Source organism: Drosophila obscura, unplaced genomic scaffold (genome assembly GCF_018151105.1).
Source record: "Drosophila obscura isolate BZ-5 IFL unplaced genomic scaffold, ASM1815110v1 contig_186, whole genome shotgun sequence".
NCBI classification, from domain to species: domain Eukaryota; kingdom Metazoa; phylum Arthropoda; class Insecta; order Diptera; family Drosophilidae; genus Drosophila; species Drosophila obscura.
The window spans coordinates 1,463,180-1,486,218 of NW_024542774.1; the positions used below are offsets into that span (position 1 = coordinate 1,463,180).

The 23,039-nt window shown below is 46.3% G+C and overlaps 2 protein-coding genes across 2 annotated transcripts in view; both read left to right on the forward strand.

The window, feature by feature from the left end:
* The first annotated feature begins 15,325 nt into the window (after positions 1-15,325).
* LOC111078552 (kinesin-like protein costa) lies at positions 15,326-20,232 on the forward strand. Its single transcript, XM_022373284.2, has 4 exons — positions 15,326-16,105; positions 16,174-16,885; positions 16,954-17,369; positions 17,434-20,232. The coding sequence occupies exons 1-4, from the start codon at positions 15,457-15,459 to the stop codon at positions 19,305-19,307; spliced, it is 3,651 nt and encodes a 1,216-aa protein (XP_022228976.2). The 5' UTR covers positions 15,326-15,456; the 3' UTR covers positions 19,308-20,232.
* Positions 20,233-20,693: 461 nt separating this feature from the next.
* The window catches only part of LOC111078554 (Down syndrome cell adhesion molecule-like protein Dscam2), a 61,799-nt gene continuing 59,453 nt past the window's right edge, over positions 20,694-23,039 (forward strand). Inside the window, 1 exon segment of the mRNA XM_041593171.1 lies at positions 20,694-21,175. The gene's annotated coding sequence lies outside the window, so the exon portion shown is untranslated.

Here is a 23,039-nt window from a genome sequence, read left to right on the forward strand (position 1 = left end):
GGATAAGCAGATATGGGTTGGTGGCATGTATAATGTGGTTGCTCAACTAGTCCACAGGCTGGCTTTATTAATGGCTCATAATGACTTAAGTGAAATTACTGAAGCGTAACAGGGCTCGCTTCCCTCTATCTCTGGCTCGGTACCTCCACCTCCACCTCCGCCTTTACCTCTCTCTGTGTGTGCCCCTGTTTCAGTTGCAGCCATAAATAGCGAGAATTCCCACGCGGCATTTAATATTCTGATGGCCAAGTAAATTTACCCCAACCCACCCTGCCAGCCACCACACCCTTCTCACATGTTGCTTCTGCCTCTTGATGGTGTAGTGACTGTTGCCGTTGCCGTTGCCGTTGGTGTTGCTGGTGTGCAAGTTGTTAAGGTCAGTTCATATATTATGCTTTGCCTGGCAGAAGGTGCCATAAGTCTGCCTGGCCATGTGTAGGGTGGCACAAGTAGTTTCTGTTCTGTCTCTCTCTCTCTGTTCATTTCTTTCTCACTATCTTTCTCTTGGGCAACTGTTGCCTACTTTTCCACATCTTCTGTTGTCCTCCTTTCTGTGCTACTCTCCTTTGCCTGCTAATTAAGCGAAATTTTCCGTAATAAGCTTGTCTGTAATTTTCGCCATCTTTTTTTTTTGCCTTGTCTTTCCGGCCATTATGTATTTGTGTGTGTAGGTGTTTGCTACTGTCCTTGGGGTTCTGTTCACTGTCATCAAGGTGTTCATTGACTTTGTTATGATGCCTCAATGAATTTTCCTGGCAGACTTCCTGCTGATGCTGGGACCCATCCCTAGGATGTATGGGATGTCATTTCTTTTTGCAATATGATAGAGAAAATTATCCAAGCTTGAGGTATAAGCCATTGGCTTAAGAGCCTGCTGAGAGCCCTACAAATTATGCACATGAAACGAGAGTGCCTTCATTTGATAAAGATGCACGGAAAGGTAGATACATGCGGTTTGAACAAGCTAACTGTTTGGCAAACTCGTAACCTGCACTTAATAAACCCAATTATTTAGTGCTGCGTGTTCATATATCTAACTTTTAAGCAATAGATCCTCTCAAAATGTTATGCCGCATGGTTGATCTAAGCTTTTTGGCTTATTCATCGCTGTATGAACACACCCAAGTTGCTCTCAAGTTGAAGTTAGATGCGTAGACATGTTCTAATGGCTTTCACTGATACGTACGCATTATTTACACATCACCAGCCACAAAATACGCTCATATTCATCAAAAATGCACACCATCCGACGATAAGCAACAACAGCAACAACAATAGCAATGTAATCGTTGTATCATAATGAAAAATATACATACTAAATGTATAATATATGTTTGCTTTTTTAACACCTGCTGCTTTTGCTGTTGTGGTGTTGTTTTATCTTTCAGCTGTGCATACCCTTGCAGAGGGTTTTATGACTAGGCAGCATCACACTGCCTAATTTAGTTCTCCTTTTTTTTTTACTATATCATATATTTATTTAGCTGCCATAGGAACGATCAGAAATAAAGATAAATAGATCTTAAAGGGTACGTAGATTTTCAGCCTCCAATCTTTTTTTTATTTTGTTCTTTTTGCTATCGCTGGTTTTAGCTGATATCAAGCAAAATAATAGCGGCATTATTTACACAGGTTAGCAGCCAGAGCATAAGCAATTGTGCCAGCAGAAACAACAACACGAAGGCGCTAAAGCCAAAATGTCATTACATAAGCACACACACACGAACACGCACACACAGAGACAGAACACGCCCACCCTACTGTTGTTGTTTGTGCTGTTTATACACATGTAAACAAAACCATTGAATTAAACCGAAAATTAGCATCGATTTAAGTCAAGACCCCGCCGCCGTATTATCGCTATAGCTTACCCGCGCCACAGAGCCGGCACCTCAGAGGTCACCACCCCTTAGCATATATTCAGACCTACCTCGCTTATCAGCACACACACGCACCCTTGCACCTCTTTCGGCCTGGCTTTAAACAAATTTTGAGCATAATTTAAACATGTGTTGCCCCTCTACTAGAGAGGGGCCTACGTACACACTGCGTATGCTTAATCCCTTTTAATCCGTTTTTCGGCAAACGTGCGCGCCTACACAGTCGTAACCCCAACGACAAGAGGCGGCACAGCCCTACGACCAGAAGCCAAACATCCGCCAGCAGCACCACCGAAAACAACAACCGCTCACAAAACCGACAACAACAGCAGCAACAGCACGAACAGCAGCAACAGCGGGAACAGCAGAAACACCAGCAACAAGAACAAGAACACAAATGCAAATGCAAATCGCGCCTGAGCCGCCGATAAGGTGGCGGAGGATGTCCTAACCAGACTGGTTTCGGTGTTTTTTTCCTTTTTGTGGTAGGGTTGGTAGTCGGTCCTCCCAAGTGGCGGGGTAACCAAAGTTGTCAGGCCCGTAGAGAGGCTTGATAGATGAGTGGTTAGGGCACCACTTGAATGGCTCTCGAAATGAACTGAAGTATGTATCTGCACAAACCAAGTAACTAACAGCTAAATGAGAAAGCCATGGTTTTTCCATAAAGAATTTCCCTCAAATGCCGTCTGCGACCTTGTACCCAAACGAAGTCCACCCCCTTAGAGAGGGGAAAACGGAGGAGGTAGCTGTAGCTGTAGAGTAAGTACTGTCTGTTACTTATCATATGCAAATGTTTGACAACGTTTACGCTCGCTCATACTCGTGAATGCATACCTACTACAGAATATGAAGTGTTTGTAGGCACCAAGTTTGCTGTTAAGATTATTTCTGTCCCACTTCCAGACCCATCCGGAAACCCCCCATAAATTCATTAGTGTTGGAGGGAAAAGGGCCACCATTTTTATGATGCTTCTCCATTTGTGTGTGTGTGTGTGTGTGTGTCTGTTTTCGTGGCGTAAAAGTTCGCGCATTACTCAAATGGGTTGTTGTTTATGAGAACAAGAAAATGATGTATAGGCTTGCTAGACGAGAGATACTTTGACCATTGAATGGGAGACCTGGCCAAGTCCTAAAGATATGTGGGTGGCATAAGGGTTATTATTATTATATGTATATATTTATGTATATACGTTAAGATTAACTCGAGTTCTTTGTAATGTAACTCAACCGAGCATTAGAGCATTCAAGGAAGAGAATCGATTCAAGTTTGCTGATTTGATTGAGTTGCATGGCAACCTCTGTGAATGTCCGAGAAAATGGCTATTTATTCAGGGACTGGGACTGCTACTGCATGGATCTCCTCCTGTCCTGTCGACCAGTTTACCCTCAGACGAAAAGTCGCATGCAATTCCTAAGGGCTTTGCTGTGCGGCCTTTCAAAATGATGCTTTGACGCAGTCCATTCTTCGGGTCTGGGTCTTGGCTTTTACTGATTTCCATTCGATTATTTTGCATTTATTTTCTTTCAATTTTTCAATTTTGCTTGCATTCACATGGAAAATTTAATATACATACATACAAACATATGTAACTATACAAAATTAATTTCCCCCATAACAGGGAATTTTCAGAGATGCAGAGGAAAAGATGGGCTTTGATGCTGAATGTCATAAATGTTGCATGGGGCAGTGGCAGCGGCAGCCCCGCACACAGCCATGCACAGAGAATGAAAAGTGCATTGCAATAAAATAAAATTTAAGCCAAAAAGTAGTAAACCGTAAAGCTCTGTCCGGGAACAAAGACTGGTCGAAAAGCTGTAACACAATTTATGCATGGCTAACGCCCAAGCCGAGCCCCTCGTCCCCTGTTGTAGCTGTGCAACATTTGGTTGCATTCAACGCCGTCTTAGAGCGGCTCTTTCTCTCTCTTCCTCTCTCTGGCCTATTGTAAATGCAGCTTAGAATTTGCAGCAAATAAAGTGAAATGGCAACGGCTGTTCCGAAATTCCACATCCACACAGACACACACACACACACATGGATGAAAGAGAAGCACACAAGCAAGGCGCGCACACACGGAAAAGGGATAAGGGCAAGGGTTTCTCAGGGAAAAAGGCAACAAAAAAATTGGCAATTTAACATTTGACGTTTTCTACGAGACTTGTTCAAACAATATACTTGGGAATTTGTTTTAATGCTCAGGCGGGGATCGAGCTTCCAAAGGGGGGCTTGGGCTTGGGCTTCGGCTTGGGTTAGGTGGTATATGCCAAGGGTAATTCTTGGTTCCTTCTTTTTTTTTTGTTCCTGGCGGATTTTCTCGAGCAGCAGCAGCATGTTCGAAGACGTTGGCAACTTGCAATAATGGCTTTAAATTTTTATTAGATGACGACGCTTATGCGCCTTAGTTGCCTACAGTTGTTGCTTGCGTCTCACAGCTCTGCCCCTGCCCCACCCCAGTGGAGGCATCCTGAAATGTTGAAATGTTATTCGAAATTTGTAGTGAGTGTGTGTAAGAGGTTGTTCATGTTGCACTAGCCACGTGTGCCGACATGCCTTTGAGTGTATTAGTAGCCCGAAATAGATAGACAGAGAGAGGTGAAAGGGCATTTACAACCTGTTCATGCTGAAATAAATCAACACTAATTGTCTGAAATAACGTAAATATTTGAAAAATTCACAACTTTAATCAAGTCTATGGTAAAATACGCTTTTTATAAAATATTTCTTTGGCTAAGGGGCCGTAGTTACTCAGTTGAATTTAGTTGCTTAACAATGGAATTTGGTTCGTTGGATTTCTATTTTCTTTTCTTAGAATTCGTTTGTATTTTTGGAACCCCTTTAATTGGTTCAAATAAATATTTAATTGGCTCCATTATTTTCCGTTGCTTAAATTTACTGCTGAGATCTGCTTTGGCATCGGCAAACATTTATTTCGTTTCATAGCACACTTTTTCGGGCCACACATATACTCTCACTTAACATACATATGTAGTGTGTGAGTGTTTACATGTGGAGCTGTGCCCTCCCCCACTCTGGCGCTGTCATGTCTAGTAAGTTGCCTCTGAGCGTATGCTCGACTTTATTCCATGCAACTGCTGCCTGTCGCCTAATTCGCATAATTACGCGCTTATTATTTTTCCCAACTGTCTGTATATGTATCTGGATACCTCTATAGCTCTATCTCCATATCTCTTGCTCTCTCTCACACACACTATTTGTGTTAGCCCGTAATTGTATTTAGCTTTTGCGTAGATTGTGTAATTCCATTATTTGCCTCATTTTATTATTTGCTGCGAGCGTCCGTACAGCACAGCCGTATAGCACCTTGCGGCCATAATTAACCAAATAAATAAAACAGTCGAAAATTGTCGCTCAAGAGGGCCGTGGAGCGGGGTGGTGGTGTGGTGTGGTGTGGCGTGGCGTAAAACTAATATGGTAACAACGTAAACACACAAATACAATTTTGTCATAGTCTTTTTTTGCTGGGCCAGACATGGCTGGATTATTTGTTCTGTTTGCCCCGCGGTATTTATTTTGGGGTTTTTAATGTTCCATGTCCCTGGACGACATGGGGCCATCGACCAAATTAAATGGCTGTCAAATGTTGTTTTATGTCCTGACCCACCGGAAACGACCATTCTCCGGCAGGGTGGGATTCTGTTTGGTGGACTGCTTATTGGCATGTTTGCGATTTCGCATTCGGCTTTTGCAAATTCAGTTTGCTTGTTTTGGCTCTGACATTATGAAACTGTGAGCACAACTAATTGAAAAGTTTTTCTGGCTTAGCGACTTTTCAGGGAGAGAGCGACATGGAGGAGGGGTTCTGCTTACTCTTCGGATTTGGACTTCCAAAACACACGATGAGGATTGTCACGGGTTTGTTTCATTTAAATTTCACGTACATTTTTGTGCGCTAAAAACATAAGTCCCAGCAATCTTAATACTATCACAGTGATTTAATCATGTAATTCCAGTAACTGAGATTGACTCAATCTAACCTAAGTATATGATATTTGTGGTAAGCCCAAATCATTTGTCCAATTCAACAAATGAACAAAATATCGTAATTGATTTCCTTTCGAAAGTTAGCTCCGAGGTAATCGGAAAGCACAAAGTATCGGGGACTTGTGGAAACTAATTCGATCACTTAACCAAACATTTCCAAAGTTCAACTTCTTAGCGGCTTCAGGACAAACTCGTACACACACACACACACACACACAAAACATACATATAGCGGATGTTGTTACACATAAAATTGAATTGCCTCCGATGGAGACTTGCCTTATGGCACTTCTCACCGCCAATAATCGCACCAAATTACATTTATTTAAGTTCCGTCACATCAAACGTTTACGCCTCAGACTCTGGGTACGGGCCATAACTCACACACACGGAGACCTTGGGCAACAATTGCCCATCTAATTCACTCAACTGCTCACCTGTTGTCTTGGCCCACAAAAGCCGGAGCATCGTCATCGTCGTTGTCGTCGGTGACGTCGAACCCATGATTGGCCTCCTCAGCATCGACTCTGTTGCCGGTCGCCGTTGTCTTGGCTGCCGGCGGCGCAGTTAATGTTGTCTGATTTCATTAGCGCAGATCTCTCTCTCTCTCTCTGTCCCTTTCGCAGCCTCTTCTCCACATCTACCTGCCTCCTCAGCTACCTGCAGTCAAAATTGCGTATTGACATTTTTCGTCTTCAGTTTAACCCTCATAAACGATACTGGGGTTACAACTGACTTCTGTTAAAGAACTCATAATGTTAAGCGATTGTTAATTTGGTTGAAGATATATACATACATATGTAAAGGATAGAAAATTCGATACAAAGAAGTTCAAGTACTAGTGTATATATTTTGACAATGCTTAGCCAGAGGCCTTACATATTTCCTTAGCTGGCACCTCGTAAGGGTTAATCAAAACACTTGTAATTTATCTCAATTCCCTTTTGGGTTTCTTTTTCGCCCATCTGCTTCGCACGCCAATTAGCTGCCGTGAAACGGCTGCGTACCCCCCACCGCCCTTGGAGCAAATGAAGCGTTTTACATGAACTTGAATGAGGTTATTATTGGATGGCTGTTATTCGTGGCGAGGGCTGTCAATATTATTGCCACTGATACTCTAATCGCATTTATATGTCGCTGTTTACGAATCCCCCGTATTTATTTATTTCTGTATATATTTTTTCTCACCCATTCCGCCCCTCCCCACACTTGTTGGGGCTAATTTGCTTTTATTATTCGCATTACATTTTATGCTTATGTTTATGGATTTTTTTAACGAAACGTAGGGACAGGGGAAGGGTGTTGGAGGGTTTACAAATTGAGACATTCTTCGTCGGCAGCGGGAATTAACCATAAGTGTTTTTCGTATTATTTTCCCACCCATCGATAGGCTTCGATGCTGTGCATTTTAATGGCCGTTTTGAGGCATAACAGCTGCGGCTGCTGCACATGGGAGTTGAGTGCTCTGGCGGGGTTGAGGATATGATTAGGAATCGATGTTCTCGATGGAGCGTGTCAAATGCCCCGAATGGTCAGTTATGGATAAGGAAAGCGCTGTCACTCGCTGTCTCGCTTCAGGCTGGCAAAGGAAATGTCTTGGTGAATAGATCTCCAGGGAAGCTTTCCTTTTGGAATGCTACAGTCTCACCCACCTGAAGTTTTGCTCCCTGCCCATATCTGCTTTTGTTTTACGAGTAGCCCTTTTTTTATCCAAATTAAAACTGGTAAAAATTTCAATTATATTTTGTGACCTATCTGTGACAACCAATAAACACGACGAGACAGAGACAAAGTCAGGGGTAGAGTCAGGCCGGGGTGACAACATGAAATCAAGGCTCATACATACATATCAAGGTGGCATGGCACTCGTCCTCCACTTCCACCTCCCCGAATATTTGCATACGCGTACCTACGTTCATACGGGTCTGTGTGTGTGTGTGTCATAAAAAGAGGCAACGCATAACTCCCCCCAGATACCAGATCCCAGATATTTTCCCCATTTTTGCCAACACTGCCAACGACCCCGCAGCTGCCGCATTTGTTTTTTATGCCACACCTCGATGCAAATCATTGCCACATCTGACGCACATGTGGCACGTAACAGACGCAGACAGCGACAAGCTCGTGTACAGCACAGCGCTAGTGCTGGCGACGACGTTGTCGTGGTCGTTGCTTCTGGATTTGTCTGTTTTGTGATTGTTTGCAGCTCCAACCAGCTTCAGCGCCAGCTCCTGCACCCCCCCTCTTTCTCTCCGAGGCACTCACTGCCTGGACCTGCCCTCCACCATCCATTCTCCGTGCTTTTCTGTGACATTTTGTAGGCGCTATGGCGTGCGAAATTGTAAATTTTTCGCCAGTTCCTACTCTTCCTCCGGCTCTTGTCCAAGCCCGTGTACATTGGAGTTCCTCCCTCGCTGCTTCTGTTGTTGTGCTCGGGTATATATGCATTATTAAGAATACACTCAGCTGTCAGCAAGTGAACGTCTGGTGTCCCAATCTCTGTTTGCAGGTCTCCCTTCTTCGGCCTGGCCTGGCTTCTTCGTCTCTCTGTCTGTCTGTCTGGTTGGGATTCCTGGAGCTTCCACAGACTCAACCTCAGCTCAACTTTGACTTTGTGAGTCGACCTATTTGAATGCTGTACTTTATTTGCTTAGCTTCTTCGTGGGTGCTGATGGATGAATAGCAAGAAGTGGAGCAAGAGGGAGAACTGCTTTCGATTGTCTAGTCAAGGTCGTGGCGTAGGTGGGGCACAAGGTTCTTTGTTGATGGCGGCGACCGTAGAAGAAAGAACAGCTGAATTGAAAGTGGATTTAGTTTGAGGTATAAGTTTATAGAGCGTCCAGCTTAGCTGGGATAATACCCTATCCTGAACTTAACACCTCTACGGTATGATACCCAGCTATGTGGCTCATTTGCTATGCAAAAATATGAAGGATTTCCACAATGACTTCCACAATCAGCAACTGCTCCAGTTTGTGGATTTCCCTGATGTTAATTACCACCAGCAGCTATTGAACTCATAACTGTCACATTCCAGGGACTCCACATTTCCCATTCCCCCCGCTAGCAACGCCGCATACCCACACCCACACACTCCCCTCCACATTTTGCCAATGTCTGCTGGTAAATCATGAGTACGTGCAAAAAGTTTTGCTTTATGCTTTCGGCTTTTCCTATATGAAAGTTTGGGTTCGCTCACTACGCTTGACCTGCGCTCGGCATTTCCCGTAGAAAAGGCTGCCCAGAAACGCAATGAAAAATAAAATCATTTTATATTTCTGCTGACAAACTGGCCGGCGGTGCAGAATGGTGGTTTCATGGGGCCTTAGGTGGCAGGTGGGGAACCGGCTGAGTTTGCCGATTTCCTATTTGCTTTTCATTTATTAGAAAAACGCGAATGCAACTTCCGCACCGGCCGTATCCTCGTTCGGCTCGTCACTTCTGGCCATTGCACACGTGTCCACAAATATTTGCGCTACGTGGCTGCACACCTTTTACTTTACCCAATAGCCCCGATGATGGCCAGCCTCTGGTGCACTACTCCACTACTCTCTCTACCTCTCTACCTCTCTCCTCCTCTCTCTCTCTACTTTTTGTGCTTTGATTTTAACATTCCAACGATTTTACCCCCAACATTTAGTTACAACAGAACAAATTTGATCAATGCCCCAGATATATTTGATTTCCATGATGTGCACCGCACGGATTTTCAATAAACTTTCCAAAGTCCAAAACGGGGCGACCTGTGGGCCATCGCATAATATTCTCGCTTTTCAATCGGTTCGGCGCAATTTGATTTTTGTTTTTCCAATAACATAACCCAAACTCATATCGACGATTTGACTAAACGCTTGCCCAATCGGCATTGGATGGGAAATTTAATTTCGAGGTAAAACTGTAATTTGTTTGGTCCGCGTCTGTATGTGCTGCTTCGGTTTGGTGGTATGGGCTCGGGGCGGGGTCGTCGGTGCTTAAAAGTTCGGTGGTGGTGGCACTTTAAGCTGAAGCCCGTTTTGTGGTTGTTGCAAACTGTTTGACTTTGCAGTCGAGAAGCAGCATTTTGCTGTCATTTATCGTAGCCATGGCACCCAGGCATGGGTGAGGGGTAAGGTTTTCCTGGTAGTGGGGTGCTGCGGTCAGGCATGTACTGTTATCTGTGAGTATGTGTGTGTGTGTGAATGCTGTGAGAACTGTCATTTATTGTTGTCTACTTTCGGGAGTAAATATTTGTTTGTGTATGTGTGTGTGCTCCTGCTTTTCGACTGCCGTTTATTGGTGATTACTTTCTGTCGGTATACCATTCTGAAGTTGAATTGTAGATCTGTAAATGCTTTTTCCATTATCTCTATATGGCAGTTTTAGGTGGGAGAGGCGGCTGTTTAAAGGCGCTTTTAAGGGTACCCACACATATTGGTCCTCTTCTTAACTTTAGTCAACTGTCCACTAAGTTCTTGGGATGCTTCTTCTTCTTCTTCTTTTAGTCTTATTGCATTTTAATCAGTCTTGGCATTTGTTGCATTTGATTAAATTGAATTTCCAAATAGTCAGGCAAATCAATAAATGCATAATGAAAGTGCACAAATATCAGGCATTAAGGTACTATATTGTGTTTGTGCAGAACTATGTAACAGGCAGAAAGATGCAAAATTGAACCCTCCACCTATTCGTTTGCTGTCTAAATGATTGCCTAGTTTCCATTTCATGTCCATAGAGGCTTTAAGAGACTTTGCTCCTTGAGAGATTTCTAAGATGTGGCAATATTATTTTAATTCTACACTATCAATTCTCAAGCGGTGAAAACTCTCGAGAGCTAAGCTCTTACATACCTCAGGATAAATCTCATGCCTGACCTACATAGATATTTTACTTTAAGGCAAATTGTTCTTAAATTTCACTGCTGCTACTCTTCTCGGAATCCGGTCGTCGTCCAGAGGTAGATAGTAAGCTATCAATTTATTATATAGTCTTGGTTTAAGCTGGTCAATTTTATAGCTGACCGGAGGGCGGACTGTCGTATCTGTTTGTTGCTTCCTCTCTATTTTTTGTTTTGTTATTCTGTTATTTTTTTGTGCTGGCTTTGGCAGACATGCAGAGTTTTTTGCAATGGCTATTTATTATTGATATCGTTACCCTTTAAGCGCTCACTTTGTGGAATTTCGTAGTGTTTATCTGCCTTGGGCCAAGCATCGGACTGGAACCTTCGTCCACCCATTGCCGCGGCAAATCCAATTGCATAATGCTGAAACGCTGAGCGGCCAACAGCACAAAAGGCAAATCCGATGCTGAAGCTGAAGCAGAAGCTGAATCTGAAGGACGAGAACACGGAGCAGGTTGGCTGCTATAACTTTTCGACTGTTTGCAGCGGAAAGAACTGACATGCAAAGCAGCAGAAAAATTGTCTGGTAAACTTGCCAGTCAGCCAGCCCCTGGAATCGCAGATAGACAGCCAGTCAGACGCATAAACTAGCTGGAGATGCTGCTCCCGTTTCCCATTGCCTTTTACTATCTTTAAGATTCTTAACGCCCCCGCCCCGCACACCTTTGCCGACAAACAGACACGGCCAACACACACACACACACTCAGGGAGGCACTCGTACAGCGCAAACTTGTCGAAAATATATACGAAAATTGTTTAACAAGTTGAAGGCTGCCTGGGAAACTTTTTCACCTTCTCAGCGCAACTCGAGTCGGAAAAAGAAATAATAAAAAAAACTCGTCGGACATAGAACGACCATAAAATACCCGCTACTCAGATAAATAATCTTTGCTTTAAGTAATAAATTAATTTATGGAAATTCCTTTCAAAAATATAAGAAAAAAGGTGCTGAATCGATAATCTGCCAAACATTAAGGGCTGTAGGGATATGCCAATCCAGTTGTTCTTGCTCTACATCATAATGATATGCCCTTGTTCTCTAGCAGTGCTGGGTACAATAATGGGGGAGTAAAAGTGTAGGATAGCAAAGTTTGCATTGATCCATAAGTTTTGCCAGCCTGGAGGAGCTGTACGGCTTACAGGCTGAGCTACACTTTCTAGTCAACTTTAGCAGCAGCTCCTCCGTATTCGTATTGGGATTTTAATTAAATAATTTCTGCTCACAATGACAGGCTGGCTGGAGCGGACAGTGGATAAAGGATTTGCCCAAAATGTTCTATGCATTTGAGCTGGCTGTATATTCTCATTTCTGTGCAATTATTTCGGCTGGGAAAATATTTAACTGCATTTCCTATTGATTTTTGTGCTTGCAATCAAGTTGCCTGCGAGGCAAGCAGGAAATTGACGATCTCCTGCAATTGTTGTGCCTTACCTATGTATGCCGGAGAAGAACTTCACCGGGGCCAGGAAGTTGGCGTAGTAGAAGCAGCAGCAGCAGCAGCAGCAGCAGCAGTTATCCCCTCGTTTCGTCCCATTCCAACCAATCGCCCATGCCTCACAGATTCGTGGACAAACAGATGAAGCTGACTGTGTCTCAATGGAAGAGATGAGGTGAGGTGAGGCGAGTGGATGGGTATAGAAGGAAGCACACGATGGAGCGCTCGTCTATCGTTTATAGCAATTTCATTTGACTTCTCGCTTGTGTTTGCCATTGGTCAATAAATGAGCGTAATATTTGGTCTTTGATTCCTGCGGCTAAGCCCTATACTAAAGATGGAGCTACAGCTGCAAGCGAACTTAAACTTCAGCTGCAACGCAGTGAATGTGTGGGAACAACAATGCAAAGCAATTTCTTATGCCGGAAAATGAAATGAAATATTAATGAATGCTAAAAGTATGCTGCACATTTTCAAGCAGAATTTCAATGGATTTCTCTATAATCCATGTGGAGCAATTGTGTGTTTGCATCAAGTTAAATTTACTCCGAAGGCTGGCCAAGAGGCTGAGCTGAAATGACAGAGAAAGTGACGTGCCAAGCTGGCAGAAAAGGTAACTTAACACAAGGCAACAGGACACCGCCTAGCATTCCATTTCATTGCATTGCATTGCATGGGACACACGCATACTTGTCGTCCCTTTGGTACTGCCTTGGAACGTGGCTAGCAAGGTGCCAGGACAAGGCTAATTCGCAGTCAGCGAGCGCAGCACACAACAATGCAACAACGGCTAAGGCAACGCAACGGCAACTGTAACCGTACTGTGCGCCACCTTTCCCATTGTATTATGACAGCACAGCACTGGCAGGCAGGCACCTGAAAGTACGGTACGAGTATGCAGTATGCAGTGATTCTGCCTCGGAGTGCCGGGGGGAGAGTTGGGGTTTTTTCGCTTTTTTTTCTAGTCCACTCACTTGCGAAACCCCACCAAAAACAGTAAACAAAAAGCAGGACAATAGCCGAGCGGAGGAGCAGCGGCGGAAGCCAAGGAGAACGCTCTGGCATGGCATGTGTTCATTGTCCAAGAGCTGTTCATGCATGGGCACGCATTCGTTGGGGCCGGCACCACCGGCCTCTCCTGCAAGTACGTATGAGAGTCAGAGCAGTTGGCATATCAACTGGTCGGACATGGTGTAAACACGTTTAATGTTGTTGCCAGTGCATGGCTGCAGTTCCTCTGGCCTCAGGTCTGGCGCTGACTGGGACTGGGACTGGCTCCAGCCTCTGTGTCTCCTTGGTCGTTGTTTCTACGTTTAATTTAATCTACTAGCCAAAGCTGGCTGCTACCTTGTCAGGGTCTGCACTTCAATCCCCATGTGGGGGAGAGAGTGCATGTGTATGTGTGTGTTTGTGTGTGTGTGTGTGTGTGTGAAGGGGGGCGCTGCTCGAGTGCACCGCAAGTCCATTTAACTTAACTTTGGCAGAGATGGCCCTAGACCTGGCTGGTTGGGATGGTTGTTCCTCGGCTGCCACGTCTCGCTGCATCACTCAAACGCACAGAGTCGTGTGTGTCATCCCCTGGCCGCCTTTCAGTGGCCCAGCTACGTAACTGTGTGAGCATCGTAATTTGCATGGTCAGCTTCCAGTTGTGGGACACACTGAGTGGCAAGTTGTTCCTCGTCCCTGGCTTAATTGCATGCAGGAATAGAAGCAGCAGCAGCAGCAGCAGCAACACCAACAGCAGCATCAGCATCGGCAACTTTATCCAATTGCTGTTACCCACTTTTGGGCCACATCCCTTGCACCTTCTCGGTGCCATCGATAGTGATTCCAACTTTAAAGTTTGGTTTAAAGCCTCAAGATTAATACGGAAACAAAATTCCTGACAGAAAAGAGAACAAAAGTCAAGACCACGACAACGATACTCACTTCCGTCTGGCAAGTGATTATGGCGCACGTGTTCCAACACATGAACCATGCTCGTTATAGCTTCAAACATATATGGAACATTAACAAAAAGGTACCACTATGTGCAGTCTGCGAACATTTGCAGCATGGCGACATTAAAGGGGTACAGTTTTTTTCGTTGTCCAAATCAGACAATGTGTGACAGCGAGTGGCTAAAAAAAAATCTGCACGTACACCCCTATCCCTAGGGTTCCATAGATGGTAGCTTTTTGCACCAGTTTCCGCGCTTATAATATTTATTGTTCTTTGGCGATTGCATTCGAATCACTTGCAAGCGATTTCATTTCAATTGCATGGGCGTTAATCACAACAGCAAAAGCCATAAAAAAATAAAACAAAACATGAAAGTGTCCAGCAAAACACAAAAAAAAACTGTTATCAAAACGAGTACGCATTTGAAACGACCGCTTAAAGTATCGATGCCACGCAAGCATTTTACAGAACTGACCTTTAATCAGGGAAGGTTTTCACATCACTAGAAAAAAGAAAAAAGCGGAACAAACAGGGTGTCCGCTTGCGAAATATTATACATTTCGGGAAATCGAATATTGAATACAAGGTACACGAAAACATTCCTTTAATTAGTCCTCTGGATTTCAGACATATCCTTGGCGCTCTTTTCAAACAATTCTGCTAAGGCGCGCGACTAGACGATAGTATCGATAAATTAACAGCACTATTTAAATCGAACAGGGCTGCCAACTTACGTTTTATGCTTCAATTCTGTATTGACCTTTTTTATGTAAGCCGTAAGCCCTATTTTGTAAACAATCCAATAAAACGGAGTTCTGAAAACGAGCCAATATTGTAGAAAATTGATTCATGACTTGGATAAAAATAAATATTCAGTGCTGCGAGTCTTAGCCTGCTAGAAATATGAAACCGAATTTTAAAATCGAGGAATATGATTTCCGATCAACAAATAAGAACGTTAACCCATTGTCGAGCAGGGGGGTTCTTAAAACTTCCAACGAAAATGATGAAACTTGACCAATTTTAGTGCTGTTCAGGTGAAAGATATCGGCGATTTTGTAATTAATGTTTGTAATTAATGTGGAAGGATAGGATGGATCTTCATGAAAAGTTCACGAGCAGTATTACTTACCTCTGTTTGACTCAAGTTGTTTACCTGCCTTTATAGGGGGGGCTAAGTGGGTTAAGTTCGTTCACTTAGTATCGATTCAAGCGGTCTGCATTGTTTTTTTTTGGGAAATTTCGAAAAAAACGCGTAAAATGCACACAAAAATGGAGAAAACCAATTGAAATCCAGTTGCCCGACTGAAACGACTACTATGGAGATACCAATACAGGTGGCCGTGCGCATCTGTCCCCACACCGAGCCTAGCGAAAAAAGGAAGCCTGTCGCGGAGGCAGCGGCGTCTGCAACTGGGGCTGCGGATGCGGAGTCTGTTTCCGATTCGGAAGAGTCCACTAAAGACGCTTCAGATGGACAAACGCCGGAGGAGTCGACAGATGCCAACGGGAACAGCGGGAAGGGCACACAGCTGAAGAAGGAGACGCCGCAGACGGACAGCAATGGCAATGAGAATGGAACCATTGTGCCCCTGGGCTCGGGATGCTGTGTGCAGGCAATTCCGATATCAGCCTCCGCTTTGGGGCTTCCCAGCGCCCTGCCTGGCGGTGGGGCCCAAGACAGCATTGCGGCAGGACTCATACAGGTAGGCGCCCACACAGTGCCCGTCACACACGCCCTGGGCAGCGGTACCACGCAGAGTCAGCTCTACTATCAGACGGTGTTTCCGCTGATCAGCCTGTTTCTGGAGGGATTCGATGCCTCGGTGGTGACCTACGGACAGCGGGGTCAGGGCAAGACCTACACACTATACGGACCTGGCTTCGAGTGCGTTTACGGGGAAGCAGACCAGGGCGTGGTGCAGCGCTGTGTCCGGGACATCTTCGCCCACATTGCCGGGCACTCAGGTGAGCTTCCCACAAAATCAAATCCTGTCTGCGATCCATCCTCGACTGTAACTCTATCCCGTCCACAGAGCGCACCTACGCAGTTAATGTGGGCTTCGTGGAGATCTGTGCGGGCGAGGTCTGTGACCTGCTGGACATGGGGAACGTCCACTGTCAGAGTGTGGAGGAAGTGTTCCGTTGGCTGCAGATTGGCCTGGCCACCAGGCAGCCAAAGCCGGCCCACACCCTCTTCACGCTCACCCTGGAGCAGCAGTGGGTGTCCAAGGAGGGGCTCATTCAGCACCGTTTGTCCACCGCCAGCTTCTCGGATTTGTGCGCCACCGAGCGCTGGGGCGAGCCGCCGCCGGGCCATCCCCGTGATGCCGGTCTCCAGATGCTGGAGCAGGTGGTCAACACACTCACCGATCCCAGCATCATGTACGGGGTGAATGGCAACATTCCATATGGCCAGACCACCCTCACGACCCTGCTGAAGGACTCGTTCGGTGGCCGGGCCCAGACTCTGGTGATTCTGTGCGTCTCACAGCTGGAGCAGCACGTGGCAGAGACCCTGGGCAACCTGCAGTTCGCCTTCAAGGTGCAGTGCGTGCGGAACTATGTGATCATGAACACATACTCCGACGACAATACGCCCATATCCCCGGAGTCAATGCCCAACGCCTCTTCCAATCCCGCAGCTGGCCCCTTGGCCCAGGTGGCAGCCGGCGACAACTTTGGGCTGCAATTCGCGGCGAGTCAGTGGTTCAAGCTTGTGTCCAACGCAGAGGGACTGTTTGCCAAGTGAGATTGCCGCCAGACCCTGGTTTCCTGTGCCTTTCCTAATGCTTCGTTTTCATCGTTGCTTCCAGATTGATGGGCTCCAATCTGATCAGCGAACTGGAGAAGGAGCAGATCGAGGAGTGGCTCTTCCTCAAGCAGGAGTGCGAGGAGTGCCTCAGCTCGACCGAGGCCATGCGCTCCCAAAAGCAGCTGGTGCCCATCCAGGAGGCTGAGGAGCCCGAGGAATCGGTTAGCGAGCCACCAAACTCCGACAATGACACGGACAATGAGTCGCAGCGTCCCGATCTGGCCGACAAGCTAGAGGGCCTTATGGAGGAGTTTCGTGCGAAGACCGATTCCCTGATCCAGGCCAAGCATTCCGAGTTCCTCACCAAGCATCCCAAGGCCGTCATGCAGAGTCTGGAGCGGGACAAAGAGCCCAAGCTGGAGGCACCCCCGGACAAAGAGATGGAGAAGATGGAGGAGCGAAAGACCAGCATTGCGGGCAAGTACTTCGATAAAGTGGATTCCCTTTAATCGGTGTCTAATGTGAATCGTCCCCCCAAAAGGTCGACGGCGTAGCATTCAGCCAGGAGCCAGCCTGAGCACTGCGGAGCTAGCCCTGCTCAATCGCGTGGCCTTGCAGCAGCCCATGGCTCAGCCGCCGGCTACCGTTTTGGACCCTGAATCGACTATCGATCCGCTGGAGAGCTCAGCGGGCGAGGGACTGCGTCAGGCGGCCATTGCCGCCGCTGCCGCCAATGCGCCCATCGAGCAGCTCCAGAAGAAGCTGCGGAAACTGCACGCGGAGATCGAGGGACGGCAACGGCAGCTGAAGGAGATCGAGCAGACAATGCAGGTGAAGCAGAACATCATCAGCGAGCTGGTGAAGAACAGCGACACGCGCAGCCATGCCAAGCAGCGGTTCCAGAAGAAGAAGGCCAAGCTGGAGGCCGAGTGCGACAAGGCCAAGAAGCATCTGGCCAAGGCCCTCGTCCAGGGCAGGGAAAAGGGGGAGACCGAGCGTTGGTCAGCGATCATAGCCCACATAGAGCATCGGCTGGAGGATCTCAGCTCCATGAAGCACATTGCCGGCGAGAGTGGCCAGAAGCTGAAGAAGCTTCAGCAGTCCATGGCCGAGTCCCGCAAGCAGCTGGAGGAGCTGGAAAAGAAGATCCGAAAGGAGTGCAAGCTGCGCGACCAGCTGGAGACGGAGCTCGCCAAACTGAAGGAGTCCCGCGACGGCGTCAGCGGCGGCAAGGAGCTGGTCAAGTTGGACTCTCCGGAACAGCAGGGCCGGCAGCTGAAGGCTGTCCAGGCACGAATCACCCACCTGAATCACATTCTCCGCGAGAAGTCGGACAACCTGGAGGAGTGTGCGGGTGGAGAGGGTCCAGCACCGGCCCAGCAGGAGAGTCTGCGGCATGAGATCCGCAATCTGCGTGGCACCCGAGATCTGCTGCTGGACGAGCGCTGCCACTTGGACCGGAAGCTAAAACGGGACAAGATGCTGACGCAGCGCGAGGAGCGCAAGCTGCTCGAGTGCGACGAGGCCATTGAAGCCATCGATGCGGCCATCGAGTTCAAGAACGAGCTCATCTGCGGCCACAAGTCGATCGACACCAGTGACCGGCTGCAGCGGGAGAAGGGCGAGCAGATGCTGATGGCACGCCTCAACAAACTCTCGCCGGAGGAGATGCGCACGCTGCTGTACAAGTACTTCAACAAGGTCATCGACCTTCGCGACTCCTCCCGCAAGCTGGAGCTGCAGCTGGTGCAGCTGGAGCGCGAACGGGACGCCTGGGAGTGGAAGGAGCGCGTCCTCTCCAATGCCGTTCGCCAGGCCCGACTCGAGGGCGAGCGCAACGCCGTTCTGCTCCAGCGGCAGCACGAGATGAAGCTCACCCTGATGCTGCGCCACCTGGCTGAGGAGACCTCGGCCAGTTCGGCCAGCTACGGCGAGCGTGCCCTGGCCCCCGCCCATCAGACTAGCAGCGGCGACTTCGACTACGAGCTGGACTTCTACAAGGCGGCAGCCACCACCACCAACCACAACAAGGCCCTGGTCAAGGCGCCCAAGCCAACGCCCAGCGGCGCCGCCCTGGATAAGTACAAGGACAAGGAGCAGCGAGGCGCTGGGCGGAACATCTTTGCCAAGTTTCAGGTGCTCACCAGGTACGCGTCCTCGGCAGCTTCAGCGGCGGCCGCAGGCTCCTCCAGCTCCACGGTGGACGAGTCGACGGCGCTGATCGAATCAAGCACAACGGCGACGGCCACCACGACGACCACAACAACCACCACGACAACGGGCAAGGGCAAGGAAAGGGGCCTGCCCAACATACGGCAGGATCAGCTGAAGCGCCTGATGCCGGCGCCAACTGCCACGAAGGTGACGCGGCAGAAGAACAAGATCATCATCCAAGATGCCAGCAGGCGGAACTAGAAGCGAATTTAAGTGTTTTCAATGTGACTATATCCACATCTGTATCTGTATCTATTCTCTCCTTTAATACTCAACAATTGTAATGTAATCTCAATGTCGGAGCCGAGGACCGAGCCTACTCCGACTATGTACTGAACAAGTTACGTCCACAGTCATGACACAAAATAGACTTGACATGGTTCACAGCACTGGACCGCATTTATTATACACACGAACATCAGATACTCACATATAACTAGCTATCCTCAAGAGATCAAGATCTAAAACGGAAAAGACTCGTATCTGCTACACTATTAAAATACTCGCAAGACAAACCACCAGGAGGAGACCAGCAGCAAACACATATATGTATCTGGCTCAAATTATTTAACTAAGAATCTCCCCATTTTGTATTACCTGTACATAGGCGAACAAATGCTAGTTTTAGTACCGACTAATTTAGTTGATTTTGACCCAGACCCAGCTAATGATTTTATTATATTTAAGCCTACACTTAAGCACTTTTGTGTCTTCCTACCAACTGTAATTGACTTTTGTTTTAACCCAAAATACTCAGTCCAAGTGTGAATCCCAAGCATTTATCATTTGCTGTACAATTAAATATATGTATGTTAATATGTACTAAGAACTAATACTCTGGTATCCCCACGAAGAGATCCATCTAAATTTGTAAGAGAATTTTAACTTTTTGGTTGTGTTTAATTGTTTGTTTTCTGCACTCAATGGCAATATTACGAATATAATCCAGTGTATTCCCATTTGTGTATTCATTATATACTCACTCTTACATTGAGATTAAGGTACTTACCCTTCCTGACAGTTGGTGAATCTGTTTAGGTTACTTTATCACACACACACACACACACAGATTCCACAGGAGATAACCTTTGTGTATAAAAAAGAAATTAAATAAATAATTAATACAATAATCGACAGAATTTGAAGTATGTATAGTATTCCCCAACCAGCTTATATTCCAGGACCTCCACGACAATGGCTGCTGTGAAACTAAAAGAAACTAATGTTGCCAATTCGATTGGTTCCATGTTGCGATGCAAACAACCTCGGCATATTGGAACCTGATGAATGACCTTGATCCTATTTTTACTTCTTTATAATTTCTTTATCTGTTTCTACTACTACTACTAATACTAATACCTTCCGGTTTTCCTTACCGGGTCTGCCCCTCGCACAGCAACGCAACAGGTGAGAAAAAGTCCCATGAAATTTCCCATAACAATTGCCCCTTCCAGCAGCTGTTGCAGAGAGCGCGAGAGAGATGGATGTAAAAACAACATCCACAATCCACACCATCCACACAGCGTTCACTGCCGCCTTCGAAAAATGGCCGGCAAGCATGATGATTCCGCACTCTGTTGTGGAACGTGAATCCGAAAGGTCGTACCGTTTTGTCGCCGGTTTTTTCGTGTATTTCTGTGTATGCGTGTACGTTGTTTTGACTACGGTTTATACGGTGCGCCCACTAACACCCCCGTAAACCGGTCCAATCGGTGGTGGTTTCGTCTGCTTCAGACGCGCGCGTGTGTGTATCTTGGTGTGCGTGCAGATTCTTCTTCTGCGCAAAAAGAGTGAATAATAGTATGCAAAAGCGATCAATCGACCAATCCGCCAATTAGTTTACAACAACAACAACAAAAAGAGCAGAGCAAAGCGAGTGCAGCAGCAGCGGGCGTCTCTGCTGACTGTTTTTGTGAGTGTTTGTGTGAGGCAGATCTTGGACAGAGTCGCCACCCCCGTGGATTAGTGGCACCCTGTTACCAATTTCGCTGCACCACTCTCACTGTGTTGTGCCTGTGTGTGTGTGTGTGAATAAAGAATAAATTAAACAACAAATTCAACAACAAACGGTAAGAAAAGTAGGCAATTTTCAGCGCTGTCTGGCAACTTCTTCTTTGTGTGACTGTGTATGTGTATGTATAGACTGGCAATGTGTGTGGGTGTGTGGCAGGACATAGCCCACGCCCACCCAACAACGGTTGTCTGCCCCAAGGCAGAGGAATACCTAAGGAAATTCAGTTTTTTGTCAAATTTGTTGTCTTTATTCCCAGCTTCCTATTGATTTTTCCAGAAACAGAAAGAAAGGGTTTCCCGCTGTGGGGAGTGCAAAAAATTGGTTACTTTCTGCCCAAATGCACACACATACTCTCATAGGCATTGCCCAAAAGGGTGTGCCAAAAGTTATTTGGAGTGGGTATAGAGGGGGCTTTAACCCAAAGAATCGCCTGAAATAACAAAATTCAACAGACTCTGATCAATATTCGTAAAGATTTAGGCCATTTCGAATACATTTTCATTTAGAAATTCCCTTCTAGAGAAAATCTGTTCGCCTGTGTCAATTTTTCAGCGAATTTTTTTTTCTGCGCATGCGCTCTTTGCCTCTCCCGAAAGCAACTCTGCAGCTCTGGCTGGCTGCTGCCTGCCTGCCTGCTGCCTGTCCTTTGTCCTCTCAATCCCTCTGGCAGGTAGTTTTTCCTCCACTCCACAGACCACTTTACATTTCGAGCATCTTTTAAGATCCTTCGCAGTTTCCCATCTGGCATACATATTCCCTCGCTCTGCCTTTGAATCTGGAAATGTATCTGTGTGTGTGTCTGTATCTGTGACTGTGTGAGAGCAACCCCTGCTTAGCGAACGTGCAGGCCAGCCACCAGCCATCTCTGAAATCCCATGCAGCTGCTGCTGCCTCCGCGTTGTAGTTTCCGTTATTTGATTTTGCAAGTGTTGCGCCGCCCAACCTTCCTCTTCTCTGCTCCTCTCCACCTATTTCCTTCGCTGTCTGCCACTGCTTGCCATTTCCTTTTGGCATCTTTCTCATTTTTTCTCGATTTTATACACTGCCAGAAGGAGAGTATTTTTAGAGTGTCTAGAATTTAGCACACATTATGGATGTGGCTATGTGGCTCTCTTTTAGATACATATTCCAATAAAATTATGGTATTAGTAATTGGTTTTTTTATTAATAGTATTAATAATATAGCTTAAAAATCATTATTACCGCCAAAAACAAAAAAAATTGCAAATATAAATATGTAAAATTTTGTTAGATTTTATCGGTTACAAAAATAATAATTTTTGGCTGTCTCTGCTCTTCATATATTATTATAAATTTTCATTCTTCAGAATTTTTGTGTATCAAGCATAAATTGTATTCGAAGGGCACTTACGGATTCGACGTGCTGCCGCTGGTTCTCCTTCAAAGTTTCTTTCTTTTTCCTTTATTTTTCTGTTGTCGTCTCGTCATCCTGTTGCTAGGCGCCGCTCGGCTTCTATTTGGGCGGGCTGTCAGCGTTCACAAATAGGATCCCGGTCTCATATGATGCTTGCCTTTCACTCAAAATCATCTGGTGGGTAGCCCACGGATCGCCTGCGATGGCAAATATTGATTTTAGCCTCTAGCTTTTCAGAACATAACACACGACGACACAAAAGGTTAAAGTGAACAAAGGCTGCTATACGGATGAGGCACCAAATAAATACTCGTGTATTCCTTTTGTTTTTGCCTGTGTGGCACTTGACTCTCAATTGGAGGGGCGCAGTGCGGAAAGCTTTCGCTGCTGCGTATGGGTCACAGCGACTGGGATTCTGGGGTACTATCTGGGAACTGGGCGAGTCGGAAACTGCAAACTGGACAATGGACAATCGTCGGTCAGTCGTCTGCTGTCTGTATGTGTACGTGGCCCTGCATTGGGCCACTGCACTTCGCCAGACAGT

Excerpts from the sequence above, each read along its gene's own strand:
- LOC111078552 (XM_022373284.2), top strand. The coding sequence starts at position 15,457 with ATGGAGATACCAATACAGGTGGCCGTGCGCATCTGTCCCCACACCGAG. Across the intron at positions 16,886-16,953 it reads GCAGAGGGACTGTTTGCCAA|ATTGATGGGCTCCAATCTGA; the intron begins GTGAGATTGCCG and ends CGTTGCTTCCAG. Across the intron at positions 17,370-17,433 it reads GCGAAAGACCAGCATTGCGG|GTCGACGGCGTAGCATTCAG; the intron begins GCAAGTACTTCG and ends TCCCCCCAAAAG.